This window comes from Microcaecilia unicolor, chromosome 7, assembly GCF_901765095.1.
Source record: "Microcaecilia unicolor chromosome 7, aMicUni1.1, whole genome shotgun sequence".
In the NCBI taxonomy this organism is placed as follows: Eukaryota; Metazoa; Chordata; class Amphibia; order Gymnophiona; family Siphonopidae; genus Microcaecilia; species Microcaecilia unicolor.
Window position 1 is genome coordinate 20663713 of NC_044037.1, and position 25293 is coordinate 20689005.

The window sequence follows — 25293 nt, forward strand, 5'->3', positions numbered from 1 at the left end:
ACTGGTCAGCAAACACTGAGTGCCACTGGCCGAATATCGACCTCTTCATATTCAAATGCATATTTGTTCCCACAAGCATTTTTCATTATCTGAAATCAATAAGGCCTGTTGAGATACAAAGACATTTTCTGAGGGTTTTGAGAATAGTACCTCTGGATATGTTCTAAGATCCTGTCCGCCTGATATTTAAAACCAGGAGACAGACAGTTATCTTCCACTGAATATCACCGGTTAGTGCTTAGTGGATAGCCGGTTATATTTTGTAATATAACTGGCTTTCCGTTAAGATTCAGCACATCACCGGCTAAGTCTGGCATCCAAATTAGGCTGCCGAAATAGCAGGAAATATCTTTGGCTGGTTTCAACTTAACTGGCTAGTGCTGAATATTGGCTTGGCCAGTTAAGTTGAAAGTGGCCAAAATTAAACCGGATATTCAATGTCAGTCACTGGAAACAGCCCAGCATTGACTATCCGGGCTCAGCACAGATGCAGGAGGCGGCCCGGCTACCTCCCACAGCTGACTATTGGCCCCTATTTCTTTTTGCATTTTTATACTGTTTTTATTTTTTTATTTATTTATGATTTTCCCAAAAAAATGACAAGTTTCAAAATAAATTTGCCACAAGAAATACAGCAATGGAAACAAGACAAAAAAAAAAAAGAAATATGGGAACTACTTCCCTTATTACATCATGTAGAAAGAACTGCTTCCTCAGACCACTAATATAGGGGAGGGGGCGCGTACATATTATAGAAGATTATTAAATAACATATAGTCTTATTGATGAAAGGCTTAATGCTGTCCCCCAGTCTTCTATTCTTTTTGCTTCAGTTGTTTTAAATCTAGAAAAGAGTTTAATTGGTCTGGGGAGAAGAAAACATATTTTGTTAATCCCAAGCGGACAATGCATTTACAAGGATAGGCCAAAAAGAAAGTTCCACCCAGTGCCAAAGTTTTCTGTTTCATTTCTAGAAAAAGTTTTCTCCTTTGTTGAGTGGATTTGGTGACATCAGGAAAAATCCAGACTTTGGCGCCAGCAAACAACGTTTGTGAATTTCTGAAGTACAATTTCAGTACTGCATTTAAATCTTGTTCAAAGATAAACGATACTAAGAGTGTTGCTCTCTCTGTTATATTTTCCAGCGATTGTTCTAATATTGCTGATCAGTGCCATAGCGAGGGTGCCTGACACCCGGGGCGGGTCGCCGCTGCGCACCCCCCCCCCCCCCGGGTGCAGGGCACGGTGCCCCCCCCCCTCTGGAGCGCACCCCCCCCCCCAAAACGCACCCTACCTTGCAGCGGGGGGCAGGCGGGAGGGCCGATCCGCCCCCAGTGCACGTCACTGGGAGCTGCGTCGGCTCTGCTGCTTCCCTGCTTTCTCTGCCCCGGAACAGGAAGTAACCTGTTCCGGGGCAGAAAGAGCAGAGAACCAGCGAGCCGACACCCCCCCCCCCCCCAGCGCGTGCACCCGGGGCGGACTGCCCCACCGCCCCCCCCCCTTCCTACGCCACTGTTGCTGATAAATTATTAAGATCCAGACTCTTATTTTCTATAATTCCTTCATCTTCCCTTTCCTTTCCCTTACGTTGAGGCAAGCAAAAGATCATATTTATCGGGGGAAATGCTTCAGGTGGCATCTTTAAATTTTCATTCAAATATCTTTTAAACAACTCTAGTGGCAAAGTTCCGGGAGATTATGTTCAGGATTCGTAGATTTAAATGTCTGTTGAAATTTTCAATTTGTTCGATTTTGTTCTGGAGAATTATTTTATCTTTCGCAACAGCTGATTTGAATTCGCTAAACTGGTGTACTGTTTTTATTTTTACATGTTTTACTATAAGCATATAGATTTTTAGAATATGGGTTATAAATATTTTTAAAGTAAATAAAAATTAAATAATTTTTTTAGATACTTTTATGATGACCTCCATGGTGATGCAACAAGTAAACATTTTCTCCTCTTTCAGGGGCTGATGGAAGACCAGGTTTACTGGGTGCAAAAGGTGAACGGGGCAGTTCGGGTTTACCTGGTATTGATGGCTTGCAGGGGCCCCCGGGACCTGATGGGCCATTTGGCATCAAGGGAAGACCAGGCCCTGTGGGGCCACCGGGTTTTCCAGGAGTAATAGGTATGGAGTCTGTATTTGTTGTAGAAAGAAAAAGTAAATGTTTTATTAAAAGATTCATATGAAAAAAAATTCCATCTGGAAATCAATTATCTCACTGCTGGAGGAAAAAGACAGAAGCTGGAAAGAGTTTTTATCCACTCACCGAGTCACAGGTTAGGATAACTGTCTTTAAGCAATGAATCAATCACAGGTCAAAAAACCTCCTTCTTGCCCGTGATTGATTCATCGCTTAAAGACGTTTATCCCAACCCATGACCAACTGGGTGGGTAAAAACTCTTTCCAACTTCTGAGGTCTTTTTCCTCCTGCAATGAGATAATTGATTTCCAAATGGGATGCTTTTTCATGTGAATCTTTTTAATCCACTTTTTGGTTACAGTTGGATGCATTTTGTGGATTATGTTTTGGCTGTTTATTGCAATTAAATGTTCTTATTTATTTAGCAGGACTTCTTGGGGTAGATCTCTAAAGAAGATGCTAACATTTATTTGGCATGTACATAAATAGCTAGAATACTACCAGGCTTATTTTCGAAAGAGAAGGGCATCCATCTTCCGACACAAATCGGGAGATGGGCGTCCTTCTCTCAGGGTCGCCCAAATCGGCATAATCAAAAGCCGATTTTGGGCGTCCTCGACTGCTTTCCATCGCGGGGATCAGCAAAGTTCACGGAGGTGTGTCGGCAGTGTAGCGAAGGCGGGACTGGGGCGTGCTTAAGAGATGGGCGTCCTTGGCTGATAATGGAAAAAAGAAGGGCGTCCCTGATGAGCACTTGGCCGACTTGGTCCATTTTTTCTTGTGACCAAGACTCAAAAAGGTGCCTGAACTGACCAGATGACCTCCCCTTACTCCCCCAGTGGTCACCAACCCCCTCCCACCCTAAAAAAAAACAAACTTAAAAATATTTTTTTGCCAGCCTCAAATGTCATACCCAGCTCCATGACAGCAGTATGCAGGTCCCTGGAGCAGTTTTAGTGGGTGCAGTGCACTTCAGGCAGGCGGACACAGGCCAATTCCCCCCCCCCCCCCCCCCCCACTACCTGTTACACTTGTGGTGGTAAATGTGAGCCCTTCAAAACCCACCAGAAACCCACTGTACCCACATGTAGGTGCCCCTTCACCCCTTAGGACTATGGTAGTGGTGTACAGTTGTGGGGAGTGGGTTGGACGGGGTTTGGGGGGCTCAGCACACATGGTAAGGGAGCTATGCAGCTGGGAGCAATTTGTGAAGTCCACTGCAGTGCCCCCTAGGTTGCCTGGTTGGTGTCCTGGCATGTCAGGGGGACCAGTGCACTACAAATGCTGGCTCCTCCCATGACCAAAGGGCTTAGATTTGCTCATTTCTGAGATGGGCGTCCTCTCTTTCCCGGGACGACCATCTCTAAGGTCGACCTAAATGTTGAGATTTGGGCGTCCCCGACCGTATTATCGAAACAAAAGATGGACGCCAGGAAAACTTGGGCGCCCTGTTCGATTATGCCCCTCCACATGTACATGAGTACGTGTGCACATACATGTCCCACTGAATATTGGTGGATAGCCAGCTATGTGGCACTTCACCAGCCAGGTGCCGATCCTGGCCAGTTGCATGCCTTTGAATATCGTGGGGGGGAGGGGGGTTGTTTTTACATATGATTTTATTTGGGTTTTATTTTATTGTTATTGGTCTATATTTGTTTCTTAGAGTGTCCATTATGCAGCCTTTTGGCAAAATGTGGGCACATTGGGCTTTTTATTAGAGTCATCCCTCATGTGTAATAATAAATTATTTTTGAAGACAGTTGGGGGTCCTTTTACTAAGGTGCGCCGAAAAATAGCCTGCGCTGGTGTAGACGCGTGTATTGGACGCACGCAGGTCCATTTTTCAGCACGCCCTTTTTTTATTTTGGCCCAAAATGGACGTGCGTCAAAATAAAAATTGCCGCTCATCTGTTTTGGGTCTGAGACCTTACTGCCACCCATTGACCTAGCAGTAAAGTCTCACACGTTAATCGGGCGGTAATAATTTATGTGCGAACAGTGCCGATAACTGCCCGGTTAGCACCGTGCACCGGAAAATTTCCGACGCGCTTAGTGGACGCGAGTAAAAAATGAAATTACTGCCCGGGCCACGCGGTAGCTGGGCAGTAGATCCTTCAGTATGTGTATATCGTCCGTAGAATGTATTTTACACGTGGGCATTTCCATGAGTGGAGACTGGCTGGGGCTCAGTCATAACTTATAGAATGCTATACATGTATCTCCCGCATTTAGGCGTAAGCATTTACATCAGATGCTTTATGACCTAAGTGCATATTTTATTTATGTGTTTGACTTCCATCTATAACCCTAGGTGGATTACATAAAAACATCTACAGTTAAAACCCATACACAGCAATGGCTACTGCTTCAAAGAGGAGACACCAAAAGTAGCCACCAAATCTTAATAGACTCTTCAAAGGCCTGAGCAAATGGCACAGGCTTGAGTTGCTGCTTAAAATCTGAAGTATCTGAGAGAAGTCGAAGTTCACTTGGGAGCCTGTTCCACACGTTGGGACCTACAGTGGACCAAGGAGAGAAAATCTTGTTTCTGTAACAATGCACTTTCGCCAAAGAGGGGATGGTGTGGCATTGAGTACATTGGGACCTAAGAGGCACACTTAACACAGTGCTAAAATTGTCAAGGCACACCCCCACACATGGTCTAGCATTTTGTCTTCTACCCCATCCCCACCCCCACACATGGTCTAGCATTTTGTCTTCTACCCCATCCCCACCCCCACACATGGTCTAGCATTTTGTCTTCTACCCCATCCCCACCCCCACACATGGTCTAGCATTTTGTCTTCTACTCTGCCCTCTCTCATGGTCCAGCACTTTACCTTCTCCCCCCCACACTCGCTTCCCCACACATGATCCAGTATTTTACTTTGTCTCCTCCCCCCACACACAAATAGTCCAGCATTTACCTCCTCCACCGTCACAAATAGTCCAGCATCTCTCCCTCTTGTCCCTCTCCAGCCAGTGACCAGGCATCTCCCCTTGTCACTCTTGACTCCACACACCCCCCCCCCCCCCAGTGATTCATACATTGAGATAGACATAGGGGAAGCCACTGCTTTTTCCGAGATTGGTAGCATGGAATGTTGCTACTAATTAGGATTCTGCCAGGTACTTGTGGTCTGACCCAATATGGCTGTTCTTATGTTCTTATACATCTTGCTCATGCCAACCCTGGAGCCTTTTGCCTATGTGGAAACAGGAAATTACATCAGAAAGAAGGCTCCAGGATTGACGTGCGCAGGATGTATGAATCGCTGCCGCCAACTACTAGAGACAAAAAAGCTTTTCAAAGGTACACTCCGTTCCGGCACAGAATAAGCTGGCTCTACTAACAGATGACCCTCTACTCCCGCAGCGCACCTGTGGATTAGTCACAGAACACCGGTTGAAAAACGCTGTACTAGGTTGGTACATGCACATATGTATCCAGTTATGCTAGTATTGTATTAAGGAAAGTTGACACCTGCTTTCGTTTGTAGGATAGGCTCCTCCTAATAGTTGGCCTCTAGCTGGCCAATATTCAAAACTATTTAACCCGCCAGGAATGGCTCTTGGCCAGTTAAATAACATTTTAATGCCTACCCACGGATATTCAATGGGAGATAACCGGTTGGTTATCTTCTGTTGAATATCTGTGGTTAGTGGCTAGCCACTAACCAGCTATATCATGCAATATAGCCAGTTAGGCGCGGATATACAGGGGCCTTTCTACTAAGCCACGTGGCCCAGGCGGTAATTTCATTTTTGACGCATGTTCCCTACACGCGCCAGAAAATACTTTTTATTTTCTGGCACTCAGCGCTACTGGGCAGTAAAAGGCATTCTACGCACATAGACCTTTATCACCCAGCTAACGCGTGAGACCTTACCGCTAAGTCAATGGGTGGCGGTAAGGTCTCAGACCCAAAATGGCCGCGCACCAATTTTCATTTTGCCGCACGTCAGTTTTCGGTCTAAATTTTTAAAAAAGCCATTTTTACAGGTGCACTGAAAAATGATTCTGCGTGCATCCAAAACACACGCCTGCACTACCGCAGGCCATTTTTCGGCTCACCTTAGTAAAAGGACCCCTCAGTGTCAAACCAGCTATGTTTAGCAGTTAAAATAGGCCGTATAAATAGCAGGCCTATCTTTAACTGCTAAGCCCTTAACGAGTTAGCACTGAATATCGACTTAAATCGGTCAAGTTGCCACAATCAAAAATGCAACTGGATATTCAACGCTGGTCACCATAAACAGCCCGGCATGAATATCCAGGTTTAACACTGGCGGCAGACAGCTAAAGCGCTGCCCACCGCCAGCTGAATATCGGAGGGTAGGCTTCTAAATCTGAGCACCTGTTTATAGAAGTGCACTCCAAATGACTAAATGTTAGTTTCCCTATCCCGAAGCCTGTGGTTGAAATTATAGCTTCAGATATTTTCCTGCTACAAGCCTTAGCAATATTTAAATGTTTAGTCCTTATCTCAGTAAGCAATTGCTTTCTTGGTTTTCACTCTTGTTTCAAATGTGTGAACTGAACTCTGGAAAATTTATATTGTCCTATTGCTTGAAATAGGGAACTTGGGTTTACGAGCACAATTTTCCTCACCTTTAAATGTTCTGTAAGATGTATTTGACTCTTGAGCGTTAACATAGTTCTTAAATATCAGGACACCTGCTGCTTATTATACTGTAGTTGGATCTGCTGTGGAAAACTTTAAATTTAAAGGCACCTTGGAAAGACCAGTAAAATGGGATTTCAAAAAAATGCTTTCTGTTTACAGCTGTGATGGGTCCAACCATGAGCGTACTAATCTTCATGGCCAAGTCTTCTGTTTTATCATCCCTGATTGTGACCTTTGATGTGGTGGCTACCTGCCTTTCTTCCTCTGTGTACATATTGTTATCTGTTGTACGTTCTCATCTCAACCCATAGTTTGCTTATGGGTTCTGGTTAAGATGTACCCATGAGTGACTAATGTCTATGTAAGCCACCGATTTCTTGTTCTCCTATGTGTTTTCTGTTTTACACATTGTGTTTTTTCTCTTCAACATGTTTCTATTCCATTTACCATCAACTCTCCATTTCTGATGTTGCTCTGTTTGGTTGTGGGTTCTTCACATAGGCTGCCAAGGTGAGAGAATGCGCTGTAGCTTAAAAGCCTATGGCCTAACACCCTAGCTTTTGATGCTATGAGGACCGCATTAACTGTAAGTGGCACCCCTTATCGACCTCTCCAAACATCTAAGGACCATTGCAGTAAACGTGCCTAGACGGTGAACTCGGACCAATGCAGTAGCAGAAACAAACAAACAAAAAATTGCACCTACTTTCTTCAATCCATGATGCATACTTGAAATTAAAATATCCTGTTTGCATGGTTAGTGTACTACAAAGCAAAATTCGAATTTCATATGTGCTGTACAAAGATTTTCACATGATGAAGTTCTTTGAGGCTTATTTATGTATTGCATTTGTATCCCGCATATTCCCACATATTTGCGGGCTCTATGTGGCTTACATTGCTCCGTCATGGTATCCCCATGACTGAATAAACATACACAATTAGTATTTATATAAGAAACATGGGAAATACACTGTATAAAAGTAACATGTATACAGAGCACATTAATGGAATAATGGCCTTTGTCGAAAGAAAGGCTTGCTAAAAGCTACTTGTTGGTTTCAGTTTAATCTGAGCAGCCCCACCCCACCACTGTTCCCTCTAAACTGAACCGGAATCCTCCACCTAAAGTCCTGCCGGGAAGGGGGTGGTGGTGCTGTTGCTGTCTTACTATTACATTTTCAGTAGTAGGACATAAGGTTTGGCAATTAAAATTCAATGCGAAAAAATACAAAGTGATGCACTTAGGGAGTAGAAATCCACGGGAGACGTATGTGTTAGGCGGTGAGAGTTTGATATGTACAGACGGGGAGAGGGATCTTGGGGTGATAGTATCTGAGGATCTGAAGGCGACGAAACAGTGTGACAAGGCGGTGGCCATAGCTAGAAGGTTGCTAGGCTGTATAGAGAAAGGTGTGACCAGCAGAAGGAAGGAGGTGTTGATGCCCCTGTATAAGTCGTTGGGGAGGCCCCACCTGGAGTATTGTGTTCAGTTTTGGAGGCCGTACCTTGCGAAGGATGTAAAAAGAATTGAAGCGGTGCAAAGAAAAGCTACGAGAATGGTATGGGATTTGTGTTACAAGACGTATGAGGAGAGACTTGCTGATCTGAACATGTATACCCTGGAGGAAAGGAGAAACAGGGGTGATATGATACAGACGTTCAAATATTTGAAAGGTATTAATCTGCAAATGAACCTTTTCCGGAGATGGGAAGGCGGTAGAACTAGAGGACATGAATTGAGGTTGAAGGGGGGCAAACTCAAGAAAAATGTCAGGAAGTATTTTTTCACGGAGAGAGTGGTGGATACTTGGCATGCCCTCCTGTGGGAGGTGGTGGAGATGAAAACGGTAACGGAATTCAAACATGCATGGGATAAACATAAAGGAATCCTGTTCAGAAGGAATGGATCCTCAGAAGCTTAGCGGAGATTGGGTGGCAGAGCCAGTGGTGGGAGGCGGAGCTAGTGGTTGGGAGGCGGGGCTAGTGCTGGGCAGACTTCTGCGGTCTGTGCCCTGAAAATGGCAGACACAAATCAAAGTCAGGTACACACATAAAGTAGCACATATGAGTTTATCTTGTTGGGCAGACTGGATGGACCGTGCAGGTCTTTCTCTGCCGTCATCTACTATGTTACTGTCACGCTTATTTTCGAAAGAGAAGGACTCCCATCTTTCGACACAAATCGGGAGATTGGCGTCCTTCTCGCAGAGTCGTCCAAATCGGCATAATCGAAAGCCGAATTTTTTTTACACCCTTGACTGCTTTCCGTTGCGGGGACGACCAAAGTTCACGGGGGCGTGTCGGCAGAGTAGCGAAGGCGGGACTGGGGCGTGATTAGGAGAGCCTCAAAAAGGTGCCCGAACTGACCAGATGACCACTGGAGGGAATCGGGGATGACCTCCGCTTACTCCCCCAGTGGTCACTAACCCCCTCCCACCATAAAAAACAAGTTAAAAATACTTTGCCAGCCTCAAATGCCATACTCAGGTCCATCGTAGCAGTATACAGGTCCCTGGAGCAGTTGTAGTGGGTGCAGTGTACTTCTGGTGGGGGGGGGGGGGGGTTCTCAGCACCCAAGGTAAGGGAGCTATGCACCTGGGAGCAATTTGTGAAGTCCACTGCAGTGCCCCCTAGGGGGCCCGGTTGGTGTCCTGGCATGTGAGGGGGACCAGTGCACTACAAATGCTGGCTCCTCCCACGACCAAAGGGCTTGGATTTGGACATTTTTAAGATAGACGTCTTTGGTTTCCATTATTGCCGTAAACCAAGGATGACCATCTCTAAGGTCGACCTAAATGTCAAGATTTGGGCATCCCCACCATATTATCGAAACGAAAGATGGACGTCCATCTTGTTTCGATAATACGGGTTTCCCCGTCCCTTCGCGGCACCGTCCTTAGAGTTGGGCGCCCTTAGAGATGGTCGTCCCTGTTCGAAAATGCCCCTCTATGTTACTATAAGAAAGCTTTCTAGGAGTCTAGGGAACCTGCCTGTCCCTAGCTATTGAGAATACAATATTGAAGCTGCACTCCCCCCCCCCCCCCACCCCCCCCCCCCCCCCCCCTGCCTGGCAGAAATGCAGTTGGAGGACTTGTGCTCAGTTTACAGGGAACAGTGTACCCACCCCTTTTTTTTTTAAAAATTTTTGCAAGGGTTCCCAACTATTTGTCATATTTTGAAACTTCTAAATTTGATAACAACAAAAACTTTATTCCACATTTATAAAACACACATGCCAGTTTATAAAGGATTTCAAGCTGTACTAACCATGCTGGACAGTCCTGTAACAACATTATGCCTCTGTTAAATTTGAAAGCTCTTTTGTCAGATCAATAAAACTGTAGTCTTAATGCAAACACAATGGCAGCCTAAGTTTAGGTTCTTTATATTTTTGAACACTAGAACTGAAGCGAGGCCTAGCCTTGACCTGATCTTGTTGACTCCATTTACGTGCATTAGCCTTTGACATTGTTGACGTCCCCTATCCCATGCTCTTGTTTCGGTGTTTGCAGGGAAGGATAAGGCCTGCCTTTCTCCTATTCAGAGAATGAAAAACATTGAACGCCTTGAGTCATGGAAACAAATCGTAAGGGGTTTCACTCTTGCTGGCATTCTTAGTGATGGAGGCAGTAAATTGTTGTCCTAGGACTTCTATATTAAATAACTAATGCTCTTGCAGTTCTAATTTTTATGCTTTATAGAAAGTTGCATGTGACGCAAGTTGAGGTATCTATTTTTCCCCAAAGGAAACAATGGGGGTCCTTTTACTAAGCCGCGGTTAAAAGTGGCCTGCGGTAGTGTAGGCGCGGGTTTTGGGTGCGCTCCTACAAACAATGCCTTTTTTAAATTTTTGCCGAAAATGGACGTGCGACAAAATCAAAATTGGTGCGCTTCCTTTTTGGGTCTGAGACCTTACCACCAGCCATAGACCTAGCGGTAAAGAATTTGCGCAGTAATGACCTGCGTGCGTCCACTAAGTGGGTCTGAAAATAAAAAAATAATTTTCAGACGCGTGTAGCGGATGCTCGCCAAAAATGAAATTACTGCAAGAGGCACGCGGTAGTCGGGCGGTAAGTCCATTTTGACGCACATAGAGCCTTATTCGGCTTAGTAAAAGGGACCCAATGTGCAGTAAAACCAGGCGCAATTCCAGTAGCTTGGTAGAGTGTCATTTCTTACCTCTCCTATTTGCAGGGCCTCCTGGTGGAAAAGGTTTGCTTGGTAATAGGGGACATCCAGGCCCCACCGGCAAGAAAGGGCTTCCGGGTCCTCCCGGGCCTTCTGGATTTCCTGGCCAGTTGGGATCTCCAGGGCTTCCTGGACCTAGTGGTCAAGATGGACATCCAGGATTTTCTGCATTAAAAGGTAAGTGTTGAATGCACTGAACTTGTATGTGGGGAAAAAAAATAGAAATCGCAACAATCAAATTAATGATCATATGTAAGATTTACCTGATATCTAGACGAGAATGCTTAAATTGTTTCCAGTTTTTAACAGGTTTTCCTTGCTTGAGTCCATTGTTGAACCCAGTCACTATATTAAAGGAACCCACTAGTTCAATAGAAAGTTAAGATTATATTGTGGGTGGTAAGACAACTAATAAATGCGAAAATGTTACTGATTATTTAGTTCCTGTGCTCTGCTGTTCTACTCTTAAGTGAAAGATTTATTGTATGTTTTTATTTGTTCATATTACTGTTGTTATGCTGTTAACAAAATTACAAGTTTTACTAGTAAAAAAGGCCTGTTTCTGACACAAATGAAACGGGCGCTAGCAAGGTTTTTCTCGGAGTGTGTATGTTTGAGAGAGTGTGTGTGAGAGTGACTGTGTGAGAGAGAGAGAGAGAGAGAGAGTGAATGTGCGAGTGTGTGTGTGTGACAAAGAGAGAGTGAGACTGGGTGAGAGTGTGTCTGTGAGAGAGTGTGTGTGTGTGAGAATGAGAATATGTGCCAGGGCCCCCCTCCCTCCCTCCCAGTTCCAGGGTCTCCCCTCCCTCCCAGTTCCAGGGTCGTCGTCCCCCCTCGTTCCATCCCTCCCAGTTCCACGTTCCCTCCTCCCTCCCTCCCTCTGAGTGTCAGGGTCCCCTCCCTCCCTCCCTCCGAGTTTCATGTTCCCCCCCCTCCGAGTTTCATGTTCACCCCCCCCTCTGAGTTTCAGGGTCCGTCCCTCCCTCCCTCCCTCCGAGTTTCAGGGTCCGTCCCCCCTCCCAGTTCCACAAATGAAACGGGCACTAGCAAGGTTTTCCTCGGAGTGTGTATATGTGAGAGAATGTGTGTGAGAGAGAGAGAGTGAATGTGCGAGTGTGTGTGTGTGACAGAGAGAGAGTGAGACTGCTGGGTGCGAGTGTGTCTCCTCTGTCCCCTGCCCCCCCCAGCCACCCAGCGATTCTCCTCTGTCCCCCTGCCCCCCCTGTAGCCACCCAGCGATTCTTCTATCTCTCCTGCCCCCCTCCAACCACCCAGCAAGTCTTCTGTCTCCCCTGCCCCCCCTCCAGCCACCCAGTGATTCTCCTCTCTCCCCTGCCCCCCCTCCAGCCACCCAGCGATTCTCCTCTCTCCCCTGCCCCCCCTCCAGCCATCCAGCGATTGCCCTCTCTCCCCTGCTCCCCCTCCAGCCACCCAGCGATTCTGCTCGCTCCCCTGTTTACCTCCGTCGAAGCGGCCGCATCTTTGAAAGCCCTGCCCATCTGTAGCCTTCCCTTCGACTTCGTTCCCTCAGAGTCCCGCCTTCTGATGTCATTTCCTCTTTCCGCGAGGGCAGGACTCTGAGGGAACGAACTGGAAGGGAAGGCTATAGACATTGAAGTTGTGCCTCGTGCTGCTATCCTGTGGTTGGTCAGTGCTGCTTGTGACGAACCCGGAAGCACGCTGACATCAGGGCGGGAGATGCATACAGCAGTACAGGCAGCACAAACCCTTCAAACCTTCACTGCCACGGAGTCAGCTTCAGAACGTTGGAGGTACTTTTGATTATATAGGATTCTAAACTGTACCTGCTGTACACGGTCTTGGGTGAATTTCTTTATAAAGATAGTTAATAAAGCAATATACCTACTGGAGAATTTCCTGAAAGGGCTAAGAAAAATAAATCACCAAACTTCTTCTTTTAGGTGTAAAGGGCTCACCAGGTATGAGAGGCTTCCCTGGTACACCTGGGCTGCCAGGTATTCCAGGTGCCAGCAGGCAGAAGGGAACTCCCGGCTCACCAGGCAGAGCAGGAACACCTGGATTTCCTGGACATCCTGGAGAAAAAGGTGAGCATGCACGGTTATGAAGTAGACCCCCATTAGGGCTTCAGGAACTAGTTTGGGTTGAATCTAGACTATCTGAATAGAAGGGTGGGGATGCAGTGATGGAGAAAATAGAGAAGCCACCAGGTTGGAACCAGCTTCAAAAACCCAATAAAAATTTTTAATTCAAACAAGGAGTCAGTACCATAGCCCTGGAGGGTCACATGTCTGGGACCTAAGGGATAAGTGGAGCAGGTTTAAGTTTAGCCATGCATGCCTGTCCTTGAGCAAGACAGAGGGGCTCATTTTCAAAAGAAAAAAACATCCCCAAAAAATGTCATACGATGACAGAAGAACTTTTTTCTCTCACAAACGTCCAAGTTGGTTCAACACCCCGATTTTAGACATTTTGCTCCACAGTTCATCCAGATTTCAAGGGGGCTCATTGGGGGCATGTTTTGGCCGGGACATGAGCCAAAAGACAGACGTTTTTCCGCATTAATGGAACAAAATGAAAACATCTAGGGCCAGAATTAAGATGTTTTTGGCTAGACCTGTTTCAATTACATCTAAGGAGGTCTTTTACAAAGCCGCACTAGCATTTTTAGCTCTCAGTAAAAATCAGCTGGCGGTATATGCCAAAACGCCCATTATATTCCTACTAGTAAAAAAGGCCCATTTCTGACACAAATGAAACGGGCGCTAGCAAGGTTTTCCTCGGCTCCCCTGCAGCCACCCATGTCCAGTGACCCTCCTCTCCCCCTGCGCCCACTGCAGCCACCCATGTCTAGCGAACCTCCTCTCTCCCATGCTCCCCTCCAGCCACCCATGTCCAGCGACCCCCTGCCCCCCCCTGCAGCCACCCATGTCCAGCGACCCTCATCTCTCCTCTGCCCCCCCCTCCAGCCACCCATGTCCAGCAACCCTCCTCTCTCCCCTGCCCCCCCTCTAGCCACCCATGTCCAGCGACCCTCCTCTGGACATGGATCAGCTGTGAGGCATGTTTGTTTTTCCCCGGGTTCTGAAGTTGACATCATAATGGCTACGGTGATGTCAGCCTGATCTACGGAGCCTAGCAGACCAACTCAGAATGAGCCACGGTCCCAGGCAGCAAGTCTGGAGGTGAGAATTATTATATAGGATGGGTGTCTCAGCATTTACCACCAGCTGATTTTTACTGTGAGCTAAAAAACCTAGTGCAGCTTTGTAAAAGGACCCCTAAGTGGCTAAAAGGAACCCTAAATACACGACATAACTAATTTCCGAAAACTACTAAAAACCAACCTGTTCAATAAGGCATACCACAATGATCCATCCTAAACACCAGACAATAAAACTCATACCAGAACTGTACAAAACGGAACTCTCTATTCTGGACTGCTTAAGTTATTCTATTACGATCGAACTTTAATTTAATGCCTTTTTGTTCTTACTATGAAAATGATTTCTCCTTACTTGAATGCCTAATCCACTCTGTCACCTGCAATATAACTATGTATTTCTCATTCCGGAATTGGCGATCACCATCACGGAACAATGTAAGCCCATTGAGGTGGGGAAATGTGGGATACAAATGCTACAAATAAATGACCACTGGAGGGATTAAGGTGTAAATCCCCTTACTCCCCCAATGGTCACTGACCCCCCTCCCACCCCCCTAAGAGGTGAAAGTGACAGTACATACTGGGTTCTATGACAGCTGCAGATATAACGGCCATTCTTCTTAGAGCAGCAAGCAGGTCCCTGGAGTAGCCTAGTGGTCAGTGCAGTAGACTGTACAGAAGGGGACACAGGTTGAAGGGGGGCAGACTCAGGAAAGATGTCAGGAAGTATTTCTTCACGGAGAGGGTGGTGGACGCTTGGAATGCCCTCCCGCGGGAGGTGGTGGACATGAAAACAGTAACGGAGTTCAAACATGCGTGGGATATGCATAGAGGAATCCTGTGCAGAAGGAATGGATCCTCAGAAGCTTAGCTGAAATTGGGTGGCGGAGCAGTTGGGGGGAAGAGGGGGTGGTGGTTGGGAGGCGAGGATAGGAGAGGGCAGACTTATACGGTCTGTACCAGAGCCGGTGATGGGAGGCGGGACTGGTGGTTGGGAGGCGGGAAATACTGCTGGGCAGACTTATATGGTCTGTGCCCTGAAAAGGACAGGTACAAATTCAAGGTAAGGTATACACATATGAGTTTGTCTTGGGCAGACTGGATGGACCATGCAGGTCTTTATCTGCCGTCATCTACTATGTTACTACGTCCATATCCCACTCTAACTGGTACACTTGTGGTGGAAAGTTTGAGCCTTACAAAACCCACCAAAAACCTACTGTACCTACATAGAGGTGACACCTGCAGGTAGAAGGGCTATTGTACTGATGTACAGTTAGATACAGTAGGTTTTTAGTGGATTTTGGAGGGCTCACCATAAAATATAAGGGGGTAGCAGTGAGATGTGAACCTGGGACCTTTTATGTAAAGTCCACTGCAGTGTCCCTTAGGTGCCCCACTGCCCTGCTGGGGTGTCTGTCTGGCCAGTCTACTAAGAATGTCCCAATGGCTTGTTTTTGTGCGTTTTTCCCTTGGACTTTTTTTTTTTTAATGGTCCTAAAATATAGACACACTGAGCATAAAAATGTCTAGTAAATGGCCATTTTTGAAACAAAAAGTCGGATATTATTCTGGTTTGAAAAAGGGCCACGTTCACTACTGGATTTTTGCATGTTTTTCACAAAACATCCAAAATCGGATTTAGATGTCATATTGAAAATGCCCCTCAGAACAGGCAAAGTGAAGATGCGAAACTGCCAAGTCTCTCTTCTGAGAATAGTCAGTTCCTAAAAGATGTGGAAGACTTGGACCAGAGTGATATTGCCAAACAGTTTTAATCAGTGCTTTTTTTTTTTTGTAGGAAAAAAGGTACCTGTACTCATTATGGGCGGGACCACCACCTATGTCTCCACCCCTATGATAGCCACACCCATGTTAGCCACACTCCTTGGCGCATATAAACAGGCATCATTGAAAATATTATACTAGTATAGAAGAAAAAAATAACTTGAATTTTTTCATTATAAATAATTTCTGTAAGATGTTACAGTTCCAGTATACCCAGTGCAAAATAAGATAGCAGATGTAAATTCTCAAATTGGACATATTCCAAATACTAAAATGAAAATAAAATGATTTTTTTTCTACCTTTGTTGTCTGATGACTTTGTTTTTCTGATCATGTCGGTCCCAGTCTCTGATTCTGCTGCTCGCTATCTGTTTGCTTAACTGTTTCCAATGCTTCCTTTCCATTTATTTCTTTACTTTTCCTCCTTTCTTCATTTCTTGCTCTACATCCATAGGTAAAAGCTGGGTCCTCCGCAGACTTGACTGGAGGAGGTACAGAGTGGATCCAGGTTTTGCCTATTTTCTCCATCCATGTGCAGTTTTTCTCCTCTTTTCCCTTTCCCTCATCTCCGCCAGTATGCATCTCCTTCCTATTCTTCCCTCCCCTCCATCCATATGCATCTCCTGTCCTTCCTCTCTCTTCCCTCTTATCCATCCATGTCCAGCATTTCTCCTTTCTCCTCCCCTCCATCCATGTTCATCTCACTTCCTCTCCTCCATCCGTTCATCTCATTTCCTCTCTCTTGCCTTCCCTCTATCCATGTCCAGCATTGCAACTCTCTCCCCTCCATCCATGTCCAGAATTTCTCGTCTCCCCTAAATCCATTTGCATCTCCTCCTCTGTCTTCCCTCCCCTTCATCCATGTACATCATTTCTCCTCTCCCCCTTCCCTCCCCTCCATCCTAGTTCATCTCACTTCCTCTCTTTTCTCCTCTCCATTCATGTCCAGCATTTCAACTCTCTCCCCTCCCCACCATCCATGTGCATCTCCTTCCTCTGTCTTCCCTCTCCTCCATCCAAGTCCAGCATTTCTCCTCTCCCCCGCCATCTGTGTGCATCTCCTTCCTCTGTCTTTTCTTCCCTCCAACATTTCTCTTCCCTGCCCTCCACTCCACCCATGTCTAGCCTTTCTCCTCTCTCCCCTCCATCCAAGTGCATCTCCTTCCTGTCTTCCTTCTCCTCCATCCATGTCCAGCATTTCTCCTGCCCTCCCTTCCATCCATCCATGTCCAGCAACTCTCCTCTCCCCTCCCATCCATGTCCAGCGATTCTCCTTTGCCCCTATTCTTCCCTCCCATCCATGTCCAGTGATTCTCCTCTCTTCCCTATCCTCCCCTCCCATTCATGTCCAGCGATTCTCCTCCCCTGCCCTCCCATCCCATCCATGTCCAGCATTTCCCCTCTCTCCCCTCCATCCATGTGCATCTCCTTCCTGTCTTCCCTCTCCTCCATCTATGTCCAACATTTCTCCTGCCCTCCCCTCCATCCATCCATGTCCAGCAACTCTCCTCTCTCCCCTGCCCTCCCATCCCATCCATGTCCAGCGATTCTCCTTTGCCCCTATCCTTCCCTCCCATCCATGTCCAGCGATTCTCCTTTGCCCCTACCCGTCCCTCCCATCCATGTTCACCGATTCTCTGCCCTCCCATCCATGTCCAGGGATTCTCCCTTCCCCCCTATCCTCCCTCTCCCTTCCATGTCCTGTGACTCACCCCAGCCTCCACCTCCACCACCGGGATCGTTCCAACCTCATTCCCACCAACTTTACGTTCTGCCCCCTGCAAATCTAATATTTACCGAAGTCGCAGCGCGAACCAGCGGTAGTGAAGACAGCAAGCAGGCAGGCTTGCTTCCTCGTCGCTTCCCTGCCCTCTGAGCACAGCTCAGGCTCAGCGTCCCGCCTTCGTCGCTTCCCTGCCCTCTGAGCACGGCTCAACATCCCGCCTTTGTTGCTTCTCTGCCCTCTCAGCGTCCCGCCGTCCTCTGATGTAATTTCCTTTCCAGAGGGCTTATAATCCAAATTTCTGCCTGATGCAATGGAGGGTGAGTGTGAGTAGGATAACCAGAATTAAAATCTTGGCATCTCTGATTCTTAGCTTGCTGTTTTAACCTCTAGGGTATTCCTCTGCTCCAAGCCACTTCAGGAGAGCTTGGGAGGGGGGAGGGCAGGGAAAGAGCAAGCATGGTTGTGCAGGCAGGAAGAAAGGCATTAATTAAAGTCCTTGGTAGGGAACCAACGAATATATGTTTGTCCAAGCTCAATATAGTGTTAAGAAAGTCATTAGGGTACTTCAACAGACCTTCCAAATAAAATCACAAAGAGAGAGATCCATAGAGAACCGTCTTTATTAGGCATCAGTTTAAGCAAGGACTCGACATGGATCCATTTCAGCAATCATTCTGAATGGTGATTTTACCTAACCCTTCATTCAGACTCTTATTTGAAAAGTTATATTCTGTCCCTGTCATATAAGGAGGCTTAGGGTCATTGACCGGAATCAGGATCCTCGGCAGCACGATCAGGAAGAGAATATCATATTCTTCAACTAGTAATGTGACTCCTGAAGCACGTGTTCCATGCCGAAACATGGATCTGTGTCGAGTCCTTGATTGAATTGATGCCTAAAAGACGGTTCTCTTTGGATCCCTTTCTTTGTGATTTTATTTTGATGATCTATTGCACTTACCTTACTCTGGTCGACTTTCATAGGGTTGGGTTTTCTTCTTTTATTTGCGGGGCCAAAGTAGAGCTAAGCCAGGCCTGATCTGTAGAGGATTTGTTTTTACATAGTTTCTCCCAGATTCTGTATATGGCACCCAGAATTGCGTGCACAAATTTGAGCATGTATGTCCTTGAGTAACGAGCCAATTAACATCAATAATTGGGTGCTTACAACCTATTATTGATGTTAATTGGCAGTCATTGAAATTTGCACGAGCATCTGGCTGTGTGCAATTCTAAAACGTATGGCATCTAACTCTACTGGTGCATAACTCAAAAGGGGGCATGGCCATGGGCGTTTCAGGGGCATTGCAAAAGTTTGTGTGCGGAATTACAGAATACGACCTCAGCGCACCTAACTTGGGCGCCAGCATCTGCACCTGGTTTCAGCAGACATAAGTCTGGCGCCTAATGTTAGGTGCAGGAATCAGTGCTAGGCGCATACCCATTATAGAATCGCTCTTAGCGCTGAATTTGTTTTGGCACCAAATTTTGAACATCGTTTACTGAGTCTAGCCATTTCTGAATATACATTTCTCCTTTAGTCTGAGATACAGCATTCGGCTATTCTTTTCTGAAAGTCTGTTTCTTTGTTCAGGTGATAGAGGATCTCAGGGTCCCCCAGGTCGCCCTGCGGCATTTGTGCCGGCCATGGCGCTTGTCTTGAAGGGAGAGAAAGGATCGACTGGTCCAACAGGGCAGCTGGGATTTCCTGGATCCAAAGGTATGAGGTACAATACAACTAACCATTACTAGGTAGTAGAAAATGTACACGAGTCCTTGGCTTTCACATTAAAAAGTGATATTTGTAAACAGAAAAACCACCTCCTTCACAAAACGCTACATCAATGGTATTATACTCCGTAGCGTTTCTTTAAAATCGGCACAGTACTTAGTTGGCGTAACTATGGACAGTTAGGAGATATGTACTGTATCATATTTGGTGGTCCTGCCCCCTCATTCAACCGTATTGGCAGTCTGTCCATTCTTTGGTGCAACAAATTATAGGCCGTTCCTATCCTTTGAAAGCAGAGCATTGTTTGCTCCGTCACAACGTAGTCTGGCGATTCATCTATTTACTGCAGCTCGTCTGGCACTGGTGGCAGCGTTGAAGAGCCCTCAGATCCCACCTCAAGCTCTTTATCTGTGTAAAATGTATGGTTTGTGTTTGATGTTTGAACTGACAGCAATTAAGAATGGCCAGCTCACTAAGTTTGACAAAGTCTGGGACTCTTTATCGAACCTGGAAATCTAACCCACAGAGTTTGGAGTGATTGGCCTCCGCTTTGGCTTTCCATTTTACATTTTTGGTGATTGTACTGGAAGTTTATCGTTATATACTGTGATCTCACTAGGAAGTGGGTTGGGGGAAGGGGGGAGGGATTGGGGGACTTGTTTATCAGTGTTGTGGTTTATTCCTATGTTGAATGTATATTGCCAATCTTTAATAAAGGTGTGTTTAAAAAAAAAAAAAAAGAAAAATCACCTCCTTTTTTATGATTTAAATTTCTGCTGATTCATGTCTTTTGGAGATGTGCGATCGTTCTCTTATGATGGCAGACCTTTTGAATGGAACGCCTTGCCTGCAGAAATTGAGAACCAGACTAATTATTGTTGCTTTCAAAAACTGTTGAAGAATTTTTTGTTTCTCAAGACATTTAATACTCTTGTGACATCCTGAAGCTTACTTGTCATTTGATCTCATGCTGGTACTACGCTCAACTTATGATTAGAAGAATCTCAAGGCGTTGTGTATTTTGATGATGTTGTGTTTTTATTGTTTATTATGTGTATATTTGTGATTATATGAATGTCTTATTGTATTTCACCTAGATCTGCGGATAGAGCGGGTAATAAATCTTTAAAATATTAAATATTTCCTGGTACCTGTGGACTGTGACAATTTTTTTTTCTCTCAACAGGTGATAAAGGATTACATGGAGAGCCTGGATCTCCTGGACTTCCGGGTTCCCCAGGATTCCCAGGCAGAGAAAAGGGATTACCTGGAGACCCAGGCATCCCGAGTCCATTGGGACCGGCTGGCTTCCCAGGTCATAAAGGAGAGGGTGGCATTCCAGGATTTCCAGGATCTCCTGGAGAAAGCGTAAATATGCTTTTTTTTTTGTCTTGCCTGTAATGCTATAAAAACCTGGCTAGTCCAGATTTAAATACAGAATGGAATGCCCACATGGATGGTAATTTTCAGCCTGGCGATAATCTTTGTAGTTCTGTGAGTATTTTGTGCCAGTGAGCTGCAAGCAATTTTTTTAAGGAAATTCCTTGTATAGTGTTCTGAGCTGACTTAAGGGGCAAGCCAGTCAGGCACTGGTTTCAGGACACCCAAAATTAAGGGTGATAAAAGCCTGCCTCACTGGTTTCACTCTTTGCAGTAGCTGAAGCTTGCATTTTTGACCACCTCTTCTGTTGGCACCTAAGGGGAGTTTAAAATTCCTTCAACTGCCGTACACTATGGGTCCGATATTCAAAACAATTTATACAGCCAGGAGAGGCTCCTGGCCATTTAAATGGTTTGGTCAGATCTAGCCGGCACATAACCAGACATGGCACTAAATAGCTAACCCCTAACTGGTGAGGTTAGGGGCAGAGAGTGGGCGGAGCATGGCCCTTTTCGGTTAGAGGCGATATTCAGACCACTTACTGGCTAGGTAAACCAGTGGCGTAGCCAGACAGCCAGTTTTGGGTGGGCCTGAGCCCAAAGTGGGTGGGCACAAAATTTTCTCTGCTCCGCCCTACCTCCACCTCAAAATATAAATACTTTAGCTAATGAGGATCCTCAAGCTCACTCAGCTGAAGACTTTCTCTGAAGGTGGCCAGAACTCTCTTTTACCAAGCTTGGCAGGCAGCAGCAATGACCCTAAGCCACTGATGCCAGCACCCCACACATGCTTAGCTGTTGATGGCTCAAGGATGCTGTTGCCAGAGCTTGGTAGAAGGGAGTTCTGGCCGCCTTTGGAGGAGGTCCTTAGCTGGGGATGCCTGGGAATCCTCACCAGCTATACAGCAAGGGTTAGGTCTGTTGTAAGACCTACTTGGCCCAGGTCAGAAAATAAAGGAGGGCTCCCCTCCCCGATTCCTCTTTGCCTCCCTTCCAATTTTCCACCTGCCATTACTATCACACCAACAGAACCTCACCAAACACAGAACAAGGGATCACAAATTAGAAATAAAAATATTTAGACAAAAATTGAAAAGGAACCCCAAGAAGTTAAACATAGCATTACTGCAACACTGGAGACACAAAACATGCATTTCCTTTTCTACAGAACACAATACAAAGACATTTCCTATGCACATTTCCAAAAGCTAACATATTCCATTTAAAACATTTGAAATAAAATGCTTTGTTTCTACCTTTGTTGTCTGGACATTTTATTTTTCCCTCTTGCTGGTTCCAATTTCTCTTTTCTGCTTTCCTCTCTGCCGTCTGCTAATTCTTCTTCAAGCGGCTGTAGTCCATTTGTCTTTTCTCCTCTCTCCTGTCTGTTCCCTCAATATTCCTGCCTCTGACATGTTGGTCATTCCTTTGTAGCTCTTTTCTGCCTCTCTCTCACCCTTCTTTGTCTCCTTTTTACTTTTCAACTACCTATCAAATTTCCATCTTCTTCTTTCACCCACTAGCTCTCCCATTCCCCATCTTACTCCTCCCCATCCCTACTTTCTCTTTTATCTTTACCATTACCATATTTCTACCCTCTGTAATCACTATCTCTCATTCATTTCCTTGCCACCCCTCCTCCCCCTCTTGCCCTCTCCCACAGGGTTCCACCATTCCCATCATCTTCTCCCTCCACCCTTCTAACCAGCATCTGATCCCCTCCCCACCCCACCATGGTAGCCTTATATTTTCCTGCCCCTTCTCTCTTCATTCCTGTTAAATAGTAATAGTAGTAGTCCTCTCCCCCATGGCCCAGCATTTCCCCCCTCACCACCTACTGTGTACCTCTCATCCACCCCCATGTCTATCTCCCCCTCTCATTCCCACTGTCCAACGTCTCTCTCCCCTTCCATACAGCATATCTACCTTCCTCCCCTCTACCAGCATGTCTAACATTTCTCCCTTCCCTCCACCCCTATGCCCACCATTTTGCCCTCCTCTCCACCCCTATGTTTAACATTTCTCCCCCTCTCACCACCTATCCCCTCTCTATGCAGCATGTCTCCCTCTCCTCCACCTCATATGCAGCCAAGACTTCTCCCTTCCTGACCCCTCCACCCCTTTAGTGGATCTCTCCCTTCTTCCCCATGCAGCTTCTCCCCCACCCACCATGCCTCATCATTCCATCTTCCCTCCTCCCTGTGCAGCATCTTTCCTTCCATCTTCTTCCCTCCCCCCCCCCCCCCCCGTGCAGCTGCTGTCCCCGTCTTCCCTCCCCCATTCCAACATCTTTTCCCCATCATCCCTTGCCCCGTTGCGTGCCACAACTTTCACCCCCATCTTCCCTCACCCTCGCAGGCCCGCCCAGCAGCGATTTTGATCGCAGGCAGCTTCTTCGGCTCGTACACGCTGCCTGCCGGCTGCCGCTCAAATCTCCTTGCAGCTACTAGCAGCGCTAACCCGGAAGCTCAGAGGTTTTCCGGGAAAACCGCCCACCTGGCAACTTTGGACTTCCCTGGTACATTTTATTGTACAACAAAGAGATCATAGAGACAGAAGCTAAGCAAGTTATAGGGTGGGGGAACCTACCTTTCGCTAAATCAAGTGCTCCCTAGTGGTTATTAGGATTATTGGTCCAAAACGTCGATGCCACTGAAACTATGTCTCAAATATGAGTGAAAACAAGGACAATAGTATCATGAGTTTTCCCTGTTTCATAACCGCCCCCCCCTTCTCCCATCCATCCCAGTCATCACAGTGACAGCCTTCAGCTATGGACCACTGGTATCCGAGTACCATGGTTTCCTATTAAGATATTTTGTTTTAATGTGCTGATATGATGGAGCATAATTTCTATGTTATTTGAATGTTCTAATGCATGCCTGCTAAGGTGTTTCATTTGTATTGTGCTGACATCATGAATATCATACATATGCTATTTAAATATTCTAATGTGTGACTATTTATTTATTTGTTGCATTTGTATCCCACATTTTCCCACGTATTTGCAGGCTCAATGTGGCTTACATTGTACCGTAGTGGCAATCGCCATTACCGGAATGAAAATACAAAGTGGTATATTAAGGTGTTTTACTTAAATGTGGCATCTTAGAATATAAATCAGATGTGTAAGTATGGGACCAACCCATGTCCCTCCTAAGCCCTGTCCACATATATGCCTCCTTACATTTTTGCATTAACCCATGGCTTCGGGGGCAGACTGACAGTGGTTGGGGCACCTGGGCAGTAAAGGTCATTAGACCCTCCCCCCAGCCACTGCTCACCACTTGATTACCACCACCCTCCCACACCCACACACTACGGCCTCCCCCCCCCAATGCCGCAGTTGCCGCCCCCTCCCATACACTACAGATCCCTGAGCCAAAGTGGGCCCTCCTCGGACCTACCTTGAAGGGCCCTGGTGGTCTAGGGGTTTCTTTGAGGGCAGGAAAGAACCCCACTCTTTCCTGCCCGCTCTCACTACTATGCCCGGCACTGCCATGTTTTCAAAATGGCTGCCATTTAATAAAGGTAGTTAATAAATCCAATAATGTTTTCAAAATGGCTGCCACTTAATAAAGGTAGTTAATAAATCCCAATAAATGAGTCCATTCAAAATCCAGTATGCGTGCACCTTAAGCCTGGTTACTAGCTGTTGCTATTGTGAATTGGCTGGGACTGTCCTTCCTTGATAACAATGTGGATGTGGCCTCCACAGCATCACCAGCCACTGGTTGGTTCATGGAGCAGGTCAGGCCTGGGAATCAAACCTAGTTCTCATGCTAATCATAAATATCTTTTATTGAAAACGTGTGCTATATTTTTGCGATTCAGTAGAATCGGTACTATGTATTCTTAAGTCGGTTACACTTTCTATAAATGTGACTCTTCTTTTTGAAACTGGCTGTTTGATTTCCCACTTTCAAATGAGAGATCACCTGCGTTAGCTGTACTAATAACGGTGGCGCTGGTGGATGTGAGAATCATTATTAATACATTAATACGTTAATAATTATTGATGCTCCTTAGGGTGCAGAAGGCTTTCCAGGAATTCCTGGATCCTCGGGTGCCGCTGGCTTTCCTGGAGCAAAGGGTGAGTAGGAAGATAGATTTTAATCTCTTTACTGGAAATGACGTCACAGAAAGATTGGTCAACCTCTGTTTTAGTAGAATTTTATAGGGCAAAAAAAAACCCTGTTTTTCTGCTGTAGGAACAAGGACTATGAAGATCAATTGTCAAAGCCAATTACATAGATTTTGATTTTGTACATAAATGAGTAATTAGAAAATTGCGCTCAGGACTGCTAAATGTGTGGGTGGTCTACCACACCCACTTGCTCATTAGCAGGCAGCTCTTCTGGAGGTGTGCTTAGGTTGGGAGAGGTAAATAGCGTACATAGATTGCGTTTCCAACATTGTATATATTGGGGTTGATCCTCAGCATTTTTTACTCAGATAAGTTCCGATCACCAGGGCCAGCCATGGATTTTCAGCCGCAAGACTGCTGCCAGGGGTCATCGGTGCCATTTTAGAATGTGGTGCCGACACAGG

The 25293-nt window shown here is 46.0% G+C and overlaps 1 protein-coding gene across 1 annotated transcript in view; it reads left to right on the top strand.

Annotated features, from left to right (window-relative positions):
- The window catches only part of COL4A6 (collagen type IV alpha 6 chain), a 446909-nt gene that overhangs the window by 375484 nt on the left and 46132 nt on the right, over positions 1-25293 (top strand). Inside the window, 7 exon segments of the mRNA XM_030209832.1 lie at positions 1971-2132; positions 7282-7290; positions 10978-11148; positions 12894-13037; positions 19225-19350; positions 20549-20730; positions 24772-24835. Of these exon segments, the coding sequence (XP_030065692.1) occupies positions 1971-2132; positions 7282-7290; positions 10978-11148; positions 12894-13037; positions 19225-19350; positions 20549-20730; positions 24772-24835 (858 nt within the window).